The sequence below is a fragment of the Choloepus didactylus genome, chromosome 15 (genome assembly GCF_015220235.1).
Source record: "Choloepus didactylus isolate mChoDid1 chromosome 15, mChoDid1.pri, whole genome shotgun sequence".
Lineage (NCBI taxonomy): Eukaryota > Metazoa > Chordata > Mammalia > Pilosa > Megalonychidae > Choloepus > Choloepus didactylus.
The window spans coordinates 47,418,776-47,431,952 of record NC_051321.1 but is presented as its reverse complement, the minus strand read 5'-3'; the positions used below and the strand labels follow the sequence as shown (position 1 = coordinate 47,431,952).

The following is a 13,177-nucleotide window of genomic DNA, read 5'->3' as shown; positions in this document are numbered from 1 at the left end:
GGTTACAGTAATTTTATAAATTGTAAACGATAAATTGCTCAGCGAATGTAAGATAACAACCACAATAAGTATATTAAAACTGCCTGAGAATGCTCATCACATACTCATGTTTCCTGTTTCCACTCTTGGTGCTACTTCAGGTAATCAAATGATAAACTGGTGGTTGGCTCTGAAGGCAATTAGGAAGATGGTCATTTCTCCCTTTTTGAAGAGTCACCAAGGATTTGTTTTTCCAGCCTTCCCCTGCATTTTAATATAATGGTGTGGCACCACATCAATAGCTGGGAATCCATGACTAACATAGAAATCACAAATGATTGATGTTTCACTAAGTGCCAGGCCTTGGGGTCGGTACTTTCACAGCATCTGTCATTTATTCCTCACAACAACCCTATGATATAGGTTACTTTGTTACTTCCATTATTTTCTAAATAAGAAAACTAGGACCCAGACCAGGTGTTGTTGCTTGCCTAGGTTTGAACAACTAGCAAGTAGCAGATCTGGCTTATAATCCATGACTGGTTAAGAACTTCTACTTAACCAGCTCTTTGATCCCATGCCCCATCCTTATTCCCTTCATTCATTTATTCATTCAGCTGTCATTTCTGCAGAACCTTCTCTATGCCAGGTACGGTGGTAGGAATAACAAGCATGATTTGTGTGTACAAGGAGTTTAAGATGCCCCAGAAGAATAACAGCAAAGGCAACCTGCCCAGGGGGTCTAGAGAAGACTTCTTTTGAAGTGAATTTTAAGCTGAGATCCTACAGTTGATGCAGTTATAGACATAGGAATCTGGTATGTGTGTGTTGAAATAATGTTCTACCACCGCCTACTATGCTGCTTTGACTTTCTACCTTCCCAGAGTGAATAATACTTCTTATTTTTATCTAATTAAAACAGGATTAATTAAAACAGTAGTGAGAAACTACTGAAAGGCTATCAGCTTTCCCAGTCTACTTATTGGAGAGAGACATGTTCCTGGGCCTGTCAATTATAATGAAATTTACATAACAAATGCCATACCTGTGTTTTCTCTAGCTTCTCCTTCTCTCTCTTTCTGTCTCTCTCTCTCAACGTTTTCCCCTTGGGCCTAAAGTGTGTCCAACTGTTTCAGGGCACATATGGGGCTGGTGGCACAACTGGGGCTGGTGGCACACCCTCAGGGCTCATACTGATGTGTGCTTTGTTGTTTTTTGCACTTTGCAAAAGAATGTGAATTGTAGAGGGAGCCCATCTAGCAGAGTCTGCTGTATTAGGAGGGAAAAGTCAAACCAAACTGTTTTCTTTTCCAATGGTATCAAGGCTCTACTTATCTAGAAATACTTGTGGAGAGAAACAGGGAAATAAATATTTAAAAATTATATTTAAAGTTTAGGTCCCTGTGAGGAACCTGAATACTCTCTGCAAATATTGGCACATACAGAATTTTAACCCCAATTAACCTAAAAATATTATAGTACCACTCAGAAACAAATGACAATCAGAATAGAAACTAGGACCTAAAAATGTATGTCCTTTCCCCAGTGTAGCCTAAGGGTATCTGTTAAAGTTCCAATTATAGGCATTCTACAAAATCTGATTTTTCTACAACACTTTAGCAGCATCAGAATCACCTGGAGGGTTTGTTAAGACACAGATTGCTTGTCCTGCCCCCAAACTCTCTGATTCAGTAGGTCTGGGGGAGACATAAGCATTTCCCTGTCCACTAAGTTCCCAGGTGAAGCTGAAACAGCTGGTCAGGGCTCACACAGAACCAATGGCCTTTGACAGGCAGATGTGTTTCTCTTCAAGTAATGGATGTGCTGCTGACAAGGTGACAAAGAAAAGAATATTCTTTTCCAATATTTTTCTAATAACAGCCCTATATTATGATTTCAGAGAATCTTTATTATCACTAGTGATGGATCAACCACTGATAATGACCACTGATATTTTAACTTTCTGTTTCTATGGCTTTATCTTCTGCCAAATGATGATCATTTTTAAATGAACTACCATGTATTAAAGAAGGAATACATTAAAATAAGCCTTTGTGAATACTATTGTAAAGAAAGCCAGCTTCTAGGCTACAAACTCTCCCTTTCTAATTTGATTGTTTTATGAAACTAACTTTTCCATATCAAGTTTTCTGAAAGCAACTGGATGTTATCACTCAAAAACAACATTTAAACCCATTATCATGTGGAATGCCACCTAACCAATGTAGATGAGAAGTTGAAATATGAATTGACTGATAATACTTCCTTGTTCCATGTGTATTTATTGCATGGCCCTTCTGTACAAGGTGCTGGGCTGGAACTACATAAAATGCCAAGAAGCCTCTGAAGCAGATCCTGTTCTCAAGGATCTAACAGTCTAGTAGATTCTAGATGGAAGATGGAACTAAAAAAGGAAAGGAGTGAAGACTGGAAAGGTTAAGATCCTCATTGGCAGACCTCCTACTTCTCAATTACCTAGACTAGCTGTGAGAGAGTCGTGACAATCACATGACATTCCCTCTTGACACTGAAGGAAAAAAAGAACCATGTTGGAAGTTCAGTTACTTATATGTTCCATGCTTTGCTGTCTCAGATACCTTCATTTATTTTCTCAACCTGACCAACCAATGGTCAAAGGTTGAATGCTAAGTAAAGGGAAGAGAAGTTCCAGAATGTTTTTAAAATTATCCTTACATTACAGTCCTTCCATTATTCCAAAGGAAGATGATTCATAGCCAGTGAACCATATGGTAGAGTAGAAATTCTAGTTGCCTTTGTGATCTTGTATCTAGAGGATGACTGAACCTTGAGAGGGAAGAAGAAGAAAGGAGAGAACTTTGCTCCTCTTCTGATCCTCTCTGGAATAGAATCTCATCCTGTTATCTCTGGGAAATAATGACAGAAGAAAATCTGGCATCTCAAGATACACCCACCTGAGGCCTTAATAAGCTAAAAGATAGTTGGCATGCTAAACCCGTAGTGGTTAAACGTGCTTTCCATCTTATCTTCACTATAGATGATATTTTTAAAACTGAATAAGAAAGAATGTTTTTTAAAACTTTTAAATAATAAAATGTAAAATATAAAATTCAACCATCTGGTGCAAATTTTTTTTTATTTTTACTTGTTACCATCAACATGTGACGCAGTTTCTCTACATAAAAATAAGTTAGATTTGATTCATGGTACAAAATGGATGATACTTGAAAACTTGAGTGAAATAAGCAAGACATAAAAGGACAGATTTGTATAATCCCACTTATAGGAAATGCCTAAAATAAGCAAATTAATAGAGACAGAAAGTAGATTAGAGGTTACCAGGGGCTGGGGGAAGGGGATTGGGAGTTGTTGCTTAATGGGTAGGTTTCTGTTTGGGGTGATGAAACAGTTTTGGTAATAGATGTTGGTGATGATAGCACAGCATTGTGAATGTAATTAATACCACTTAATTGAACACTTAAAAATGGTTAAAATGGGAAATATTGTTATTGTTATTGTTACATAAATATTAATCATCGCAAAATATTTATGGAATTCTGAAGTCTGTAAGTTAAACATGAAAGTCCTCTTCATTCTGCCCAACTCTTTCTCCCCACTCCTGAAATAACCCCTATTAACATTTTGGATACTATATTTCCAGTTTTCTTTCCTTGTAGTGTGTATAAATATATAAAAATATATTTATATGCACATATGTATGGATTTGAGATTTGTAAAACATAAATGCAATAATACGTATTGTTTTGTAACTTTTAAATTTAACAACAGGTCTTAGATATAGATCTATTTTATCCTCTTTAAGAATTCCTTGGTGTTACTTGGTATGAATGTGACATAGTTAATCATTCCCCTGAAAATGGACTTTAGGATGTTTCATTTTTGCTGTTACAAAAGCAATGTTATCGCTGTCCTCACACATGATCCTTGTGCACATATGTGAGTGTTTCTGCAGAAGACATTCGTCAAATTAGAATTAGTGGATAACTACATTGTTTCCAACCTTTAGATATTATGAATGGCATGATAGGGAACCATCTTGGTTTTCAGATGTTCTTTTACAAAACTTTTTTTTAATCCAAAGAGTATTAGAAAAAGAAGATCTGCATAAATCTCACTTACTTTGTCAGAACCTTCATTTCCTAATCTTTAATTTAAAAAATAAGTAAATTAAGGTAAATTTAATTAAAGAGAAAAAAAAGTAAATCATTGCTAAAATTCCTCCTAATTCTAAAATGCTGTTTTCTAAGAAAAAATAGATAAGGTAATTGTGGAGGGAAAAAAATATAAATTTTCAGAAGATAATTCCCCAACTATATGTTTATAAGATGACCAATAATTGAACTCAATTCTATTCAACAAATATTTTACCAGGTGTATGATGCTCTTTTACATTACATAAGATGCAAAGTAAGATGTCATCTCTGCCCTTCAAGATTTTATAATCTAAGAAGTGGAAAACACAAATCCATATCTAATTATAATAAGGAAGACTATAGGTGTCATTAAAGCATACAGACAAAATCTGTTGAATGTGTAGAATTTTAAAACCTGGACACATGGAGCATTCTTGATGAGATCCTTACATAAATATTGGGTCTCCCAAAAAAAGCCAATCAAATATGCTTGGACTCTAAATGCTAAATATATCAATTTCAGTGCTATCTCAAGTTTGTCAATGGGGCTACTTTCACAATATTTACAGGTGCTGTGGAGAGAGTGAAGAAAATCCGAGACTATGCCTTTGTGCACTTTAGTAACCGAGAAGATGCAGTGGAGGCTATGAAAGCTTTAAATGGAAAGGTAATAATGTACATCTTTTGATAAGTAGTTACTAAAGCCAAAGAAAAATTACACAGAGATTCCATCAATGTTTGTTGTGGAAATTTTATTCAAAGGAACAATCTTGCACGTCTAGCTCACTAGGCCTTTCTCCATCTCTAACATGGCTGCCTTAGTCCATTTAAGATGCACAAAAGAGAAGTGATGAAAATACAATGAAGTGTCTTATATGGCCAACAATACCTCTAATTTCCTTTGAAACAGAGGATTTGAGTGTATGATTTCCAAGGTGTTTCTCCCATTTCCAATTTTCTGTCATTACTACAGAGAGAATATCACCTTTGTAGTGTAGTCAGGTAAGTGCCATAAAAAGTGGTGCTAAGGTTCAAAGGAAAGCGAAGTGGGTCTTAAGAATCAGAAAATCCTTACAGATATAAGAAGTCATGAAAACAAGCTAGTAACCCAAAAGACAAAATATGGAAAAGGAGAGACAGTTTTACACAGCGGCACAGAATTTGGAAAGAGACATGATTGGAAACAGCAAAAAGTAGATCAATTTGGTTAGAACATAATGTGCACAGGGCTGTTTTACCCATTGGGCCTTCCATAGGTCAGGTTCCCAACAGGAAACTGATGGCAAAGGGATTCACTGTAAAGGCGTGGGTGTGGGGTAGGAGGATCACAAGAGATAGTGCAGGAACCTGAGGCTTTCAGCAGTGGAGTTGTTAACACCACTCCTGGAGTCAAAGGACATGAGGCTGGAGAAGTAAGGGAATCCTGGAAGAGGAGAGAATTGTGTAGAGCAGGTCATTTTGAGAGAAGTAGTGACCTTTGGCCAACAGACACTGCTAGCCCAAGGGACTCCTCAGAGAGGAAGCCTAGAGAGTAAAAGCCCTGAACTCACTGTTCTCCTTCTCTCCAACCTCCTGCTGGGGGATCCCCATTGGCCAAATCTAACCCTACTCCAGAGCCTGCACTGGGAGATCCTCTATTTCCCCTATAAACCCACTTTTCACTGCTGTCTAGCCGACTCCCTCTCTGGAAGGTTCTGGGAGGCTGCACTACATGGAACCCTTTTCAGGGCTCCTGGGCCTTCTGGATTATGACTCCCAAATGGGAAGAAATAAGAACTTGAACTAAGGTGGGAATGGAATGTTGGAAACAACTTCACACTGGACTATGGCAGATGAACCTAAAGGACCCAGGAACTGATTCAATATAGGGGTAAGGGAGAAGGATGAGTCAAGGCCATTATAAATTTTCAATTTGGGAGACTAGGATAATGCTATTAGGGAAGTCAGGAAAGGAAGCCTATTTGGAGAGAAATTTGATGAATTGAGCTTTAGATGTGACTGTTTATTTATTCTATAAATATTTGTTTATGCCTATAATGTGCAAGACAGTTTTCTGGGTTGGAAGATTAATAAAATATAGTCCTAACTCCTAGAAAGTCTAAACCAAATAACTAACTACTGGGTTTAAAACATTGTTGGAGAGGACAGAGGAATGCATAACAAAATCTATTACAATAAGAAATCTGACTTTTCAGTAACGAACTATTCTATTCAAAATGTCTCTTGCTATGGATGTGCCTATAAGCAGAACCTATTTGGCTCTCTCATCTAACTCAAGACAGGAGTGGAGATATAAAAATTCTTACATTCAAGGGCACCCCCTTCCTTCAATACTCCAAGTCTATTTCTTCTAATTACAATACGAATACAAGGTAGTTGAATATCTCCTGCCTTCCAGCTATTTCTCCATGTGCTCCATCTAATGTATGTGGCACTGTATCCTGCTACTAAAAAATAGAGTGGATATGTGAAACTGGGGACAACCTGCCTCAGAGGCTGACCAAAGTGGTAAGGAATGACATGCAGTATGAATTTTGTCTGACAAATTTCAATGATCAGGAACCATTATGCTGCTCATGAAATCAGAGAATAAGGGTTCCCATTCAGCTTCTATAAAAGGGAATTTTTGCACAAACATTATATATCATGTTTTTCTTTATATAAAATAGATGCCCTTCTCATTCTCATTTGAAAGAAGATACAAATGCCTTCTCAAAGTTTTTAACACCTAGTCCCTTCCATAAGAAATACATCTATCAAAGTATTTGTTGAGACCCTTCTTTGTCTTTTTTGCATGCAAACAATGCATGGAAATGAGGCGTATATATAGATCCATGAACATTATCTTCTACATCTGGAGCTGTTTGCAATATCAAAAGCTTCTGTGGGAAAGAACCATTTCAATAATTCTTGAGGAATGCTTTTAAGCAGTACATGACTTGAGAAAGCTCAATGCAGCTCCTGCCATCCCCATTTATTAATTCCCAATAGTTCAGCAGAGAATCCTTCAAATCACAAGTTTGTTCCATAAGGAAGTACCCGTGGGGGATCATGATATAGCTTCCTGGATTCACCTCCCTTGAGTAGGGCCCCACTTCAGGCTTCTTCCCAGTGAAAACTTGCTACTGTAGTTATAAGTAGTTGTATTATATAAGTAGTTGAAAAGCTACTCTGAGGAGCAAGATTTTTGCTGGCTGTCACCTGGAAAGGCCTGGCTGTGCTGCCCATGCCAAGGTGTTAATAATTGATAAGTTCTCTTTATTGATTTCCTTTCACCTTCTTTGTTCTGTGCTAGGTAGTGGTGATCACATTCCACCCATAATGAACCTAAAATTTCTTAAGATGATATAGATATATAAATATAATTTTTTAAAACATATATACAACATAATAAAAATGTTACACAATTCTCTACCTCAGTGACTGTATCCAGACAATAATTTATAACTAATATGTCAATGGACAGTGGCCAATACGTCACTGTCAAACCTGTTGACAGCTTAGGCAATTTACCAGCAAAAAAAAATCAGGGAAAATCAATACACAAACACAAACCTATAAAAAGACAAGCTACATATGAATTAAACATGGCATTAAACATGGCAACAAATGGGCTAACACTTAGGACACATGTTACTAGAGCTTAGCCATACTTGGTTGTCTTCATGTCTCCTAACGTTTTTTTCCTTGCTCTTTATAACAGGTGCTGGATGGTTCCCCCATCGAAGTGACCCTAGCCAAGCCAGTGGACAAGGACAGTTATGTTAGGTATACCCGAGGCACAGGTGGAAGGGGCTCCATGCTACAGGGAGAGTATACCTACTCCTTGGGTCATGTTTATGATCCCACTTCAACCTACCTTGGAGCTCCCGTCTTCTATGCCCCCCAGGCCTATGCAGCAATTCCCAGCCTTCATTTCCCAGCCACCAAAGGACACCTTGGGAGCAGGGCCATTATCCGAGCACCTTCTGTTAGAGGTAATGCCAGTCAGCTCTTGCCTTAAACTAACCTCAAGATATCAAATGACTTGAATTGCAATAGTCTTAGACAAATTGGATGGGTCCACTGGGGAAAAAGGACTGGAAAATTGTTTATTAAAAATCAAATATTATACCAATAATTTCCTCCCATAAAGAATTGTTTTTCACATTACAACTGGTTATTGAAAAACCCTGGTCAGACTGTAGTTCAAATGAGCCTAAAGTACATATATGATCTTTACATGGGGCCATAAAACTTGCACAAACTAATGCTCAGTTCCACAATCATTAGCTTCTCCCCTATCACAAGACAGTCATCTTGCAGTCATATGTGACTTGTTACAAAACTTCCAAGTGAGCGCAGTATGGTCCAATGGAACCCATTTACCTCAAATAGCAAAAACATTTCTAGGCATGTGTGTACTAGATGATGACTTGGAGGCATCATCTTCATGTAAAAACCATAAATTATCATAAATATATTCTAACATATATATGAGATGCTTTCATCTGTTCTCCCTCAAGAAATATGTAATTATGCCTTAAGAAGCAACACTATTAAGGAAATAAATGTATTTCTCCAGGGTATGCGGAACTAAAAAGTAAATTCCAAAGAAGGGAGGAGAAGTCAGTCTGACTGCCAGACAATAAGTATTTTCTATTTGGATCCTGTAAGAATTCTAAATGTTTAAGCAGTTTTCAGAGCTCAGTTAGTTCAAGCAATATAGAAGATAATGAAGGCTTTTTTAATTTCTAAGAAACTAGTTTGTCTCTGCTTTATGGGCTCCTTCTCAATGGTTGAATTGGGAGTGTGGCTAATATCAATAGTATCCCAGTCCTGTCTTCCAAATGTGACACCAATCTGGGAAATTCAACATAGAAAGTGCATATGTAAGTCTATCCATCAATTTGACTTAGAAGAGAGGAAGCACCTCAAATTTCCAAGGAAATACTTGTCTTTCTGTGTTTTGCTATTTTTCAGGAGAACTGAATTGACCAACCTAGGAGCTTTAGTCTTCAACTGCCTTAAAAATTCCATATCCATAATACAATCACTCCAACAAAATTGTAATGCAAAAGAAATCACTGGAATTTCCTTCTAGGATACATGTCTGTATGATGACAAATCAGATAATTAAAACATTATGCATGATAATCTAAAATCACGTCATTAAGAATCTACACATTAAATATAAGTTGTCAACCAGTTGCAATGTAGGAAAAAGAAAAACTTCACTTCAAGGGAAAAAAATATATCCATCTTATAACAAGGAAGGAATCAATGAATGATATTTATGTATGACAGTAATCAATTTAATTTGTCTTATTTCTTTATGACAACAATAAGAAATCAAAGTAGCAATGTGGCAAAACAAAAATCAAAAGCAATCTATGCATGAAACCCAATGGAAATTTAAGCCTCACATTGACAGAACATAGGAAAGAGGGTGGTGAACTTAAAAATATGTTTTCTAAATGTTGGTTTTCTAATAGATCACTGGAGGTGGGATTATTGGGGAAGCAGGAATTCATTTCTGATTTGCTGACCAGTGACAGTCTACTTAAGACTGATTTCAGTACACTTGGTCATATCACATTGGGATGTTTTAATAAATGCTTTCCCAATATTGACTTACTCTATAGCAAAATATCAACAAAAAGCTAACCAAAGACCAAAATTATAAAATTTTTTCTCTGTGTCAAAATGTTAAAGTTGCTCGTGTATTTATCAATAGTTTTGTTGCTATTGTTTTCTTACACAGGTAGTTATAAAAGAAAGACACCTATGGCAAACCCTACATTATGTTGAATGCCATTATGCTAGAATCCTAGAATTTTCTACCCATCTTCAGGGCAATAATCAATGTGACTGGGGCTAACTTTTCCATTACAGTAAGATTCAGGGTGATTTGCTGGTGGTTTGATTCAGTTTAATCATTCTTACATTCCTAGAAATTTACATGAATGTACCTGTAGGGGCTGCGGGAGTAAGAGGACTGGGCGGCCGTGGCTATTTGGCATACACAGGCCTGGGTCGTGGATACCAGGTCAAAGGAGACAAGCGGGAAGACAAACTCTATGACCTTTTGCCTGGGATGGAGCTCACCCCAATGAATCCTGTCACTTTAAAACCCCAAGGAATTAAACTTGCTCCCCAGGTGGGTAATGTCACTCCAGAAATAACTTATTTAAGGTGGGTCAGTGGCTATCATTCACTTGCCATCAAATGAGTTGACTTGATCCCTACTTGGACTATTGTTTTTTTCTTCAAATAGGTAAAGTAGCTAATCAACATAAAGTACTTTAAGGGAATTCTGGGCTTTGTGTGCTACTGTTCCATTATAGATTTTTTTCTTTTCTTTAATTATAAAATTTGAAAACTTAAATAGTCTTCCACTGAAATGCAAAGAACCTGGGGGTTATTGAGAATTGGCAACCAATATTGAAATGAAAATAAAATGAGACAGAGACCCCAGCTCAGAAGAAATGCCTATTGTGTGTGAGCAAGACTGGTGGATTGGTTGGCAGTTGAGGGGTATTCATGACAGAGAACCTAAATAGACCATTTAGGACCTCTTTTTCGAGAAACACTGTACTTTATTTTAAGAGAAAACCCTTCCATGGTGTCTAGGTGAATCTTTAACTACGAGATACCATCAGTCATACCAGTTTTCGTCTTCTACAATGGTTATATTTGAGCATTGGCATAATGGTGAATTTTTATTGTTTTCATTTGTTTCCATGTTTCTACATTTAATTATTGGAAAATTAAAAATTGTAAAAGTTAGTCCAGTATGGAAACTGAATGAGAAGGTTAAAAATAAAACAAAACAGGATCTATGTTAACCCTGAGACTGTTCCCTGTGGTTATGCAGTATAGGCTGATCTCTCTGAAATACACTTGGGCTGAATGACCAATATCCAGTTGTTCAGAGTTACAGTTTGTGTATCCTGAAGAAAACTTCCCTACCCTCACCCCAAAGGTATGAGCCTCATATTTATGGAAGTGGTACTTATGAGTGCAATCATAAAATTGTAAAATCATTTTTTTTCTAAAAGCTGATCTTGGATTTTTTTTTAATAGAATTATTGGCTTTTTTATACCCACAAATTAGTTCATCTGTCTACTAAGGTTTCTGCTAACTCCATCCAGGTAATTAAAAAGTAAAAACAAAACCAGAAAGAATACCTGCCATTGGAAAAAAAAAAAAAAAGAAAAAAAAAGCATATGGCAATCCAGTGGGGAATACTGACTCATAAACAGATAATTATAATGAAATCTATTAAGTACAAGGATGGAGTTTTGCTCAGGGAACACAAAAGCTAGTTATCCAATATTTGGGGCATTTAGAACCCAAAATAAAGAACCTAATTAAAGTACAGGATACCTGGAAATCTTTTAAGAAAATTTTAAAAAATAATCACAAACACTGTGTTCTAGTTCTGAGAGCTACTGTAGCATAAGTCAAGATCAAACCTAGGTTAGAAATTGGCCACATATTAATATGTGAGTAACCATCTCTATCACCCGTGGGAGTCTTTTAATAAATTTGTCTCTGAATTTCTACAACTCTGGCTTAAAAATTGATGACCATGCCACCTCCAACCAATAGATGGGGCCTTAATCATTCCACAGTAGAATTATAACTTCCAACTGGAAGTTCAGAGGGATGAAAATCACCCTGCAAAGTCAGTAGCTGGAGTTGACGCTCCTTTAGCACATGTTTGCACAGTGGGCATCAACAGGCAGGCAGACTATCTGCTAGCTAAAGCTAATTTACTATTGCCCAGGAGCCTTAGAGGATGCTTTGAAGATGGCAAAAGATTCTACAAAACTAAGAATATTAAAGAGAAAAGTTAATAGGGAAGACAGGAGCAAGTCACAAATTTAATAAACTAGAAAATGCCATGCTATTGCACCTGAATTTGTGTTAGAACAAATGAGATAAGAAGCTCCAGAGACACATCCTGGGGCATTTTTCTGGCCTACAGGGTTATTTTTGCACAGCTTACTGAATGTGCTGACAGATGGGAAAATCAGGGTGATTTTGTGAATCACCAAAAATTGTTTCAGGATGAAGAAGATATGAGCCTGTAGGAAACATTTCATTTGAGTAAAGACAGAAGAAGGAGGACATGCAGGAAGATACTAAAATCCTGATAATTGTAAAAATAGCCAATGAAATAAAGATACTGGTATCTTGCCAATCAATGACACTGCAACTGTCAACCCATCTATTAATGCTCATCAATTAATATTAACCCATTAAAATTTTTAACTCTATTTTTTTAAAAATGCAAGGTTAAAACTCTATGACCAAATAATACAAAATAAGAATATATCCTTAGGTTATCTTCTCTGAGCAATTATAAACAGAAGGAAACGAGGGTAATAATGAGAAAACCCAACAACACAATACCGAAGCATCAATTTATTTATTTAAAATAAATTTATTTAAAAATGGAAAAAAATATATCAAACAGAAATCATAAAATTAAGCTCTCGATAAAAAGTTAGTTAATGGGCTGAACTAAAAACATATTAGAATAAATGGTGTGAAAATGATTTTTATGAATTAAGAGATACAACACTTTAAATGGAGTTCGAATTGAGTTCACCTTAAATTGTATGAGTCATTAAATTATGTGGCATTTTATATCTTTTTATATGAGCTTAAACTCTGAAGACTAGAGTTGAAAAAACTGAAAACTGGAAAAATAGTGCAAATGTGACATTTGAAAGGAAAATCACTTTTTTTCCCCCCTCTTGTAGATATTAGAAGAAATTTGTCAGAAAAATAACTGGGGACAGCCAGTGTACCAACTGCACTCTGCCATTGGACAAGACCAAAGACAATTATTCTTATACAAAATAACCATTCCTGCTCTGGCTAGCCAGAACCCTGCAATGTGAGTAACATCTCCAAATTCTCAGTCATTTAGATTTTAGAGCAAGTTGTTTGTAAATTAAGTTTATTATGGTCACTTATCTAAACAAGATAAATACTCATCTACTACCTAGACATTTTTTATTTAAACATAAATGTTGAGACGTGTGGTTGGGATGTGTATGCCCTCTATGAA

The 13,177-nt window shown here is 36.4% G+C and overlaps 1 protein-coding gene across 3 annotated transcripts in view; it reads left to right on the top strand.

Moving 5' to 3' along the window:
• The window catches only part of A1CF (APOBEC1 complementation factor), an 87,677-nt gene that overhangs the window by 63,692 nt on the left and 10,808 nt on the right, over positions 1-13,177 (top strand). For 2 of the 3 annotated variants that reach the window (XM_037804813.1, XM_037804815.1), the window contains exons 7-10: positions 4,682-4,779; positions 7,816-8,089; positions 10,046-10,251; positions 12,867-13,003. In XM_037804813.1, the coding sequence (XP_037660741.1) occupies positions 4,682-4,779; positions 7,816-8,089; positions 10,046-10,251; positions 12,867-13,003 (715 nt within the window). The remainder of the gene's footprint in view (positions 1-4,681; positions 4,780-7,815; positions 8,090-10,045; positions 10,252-12,866; positions 13,004-13,177) is intronic. The other variant, XM_037804814.1, reaches the window with a different exon arrangement.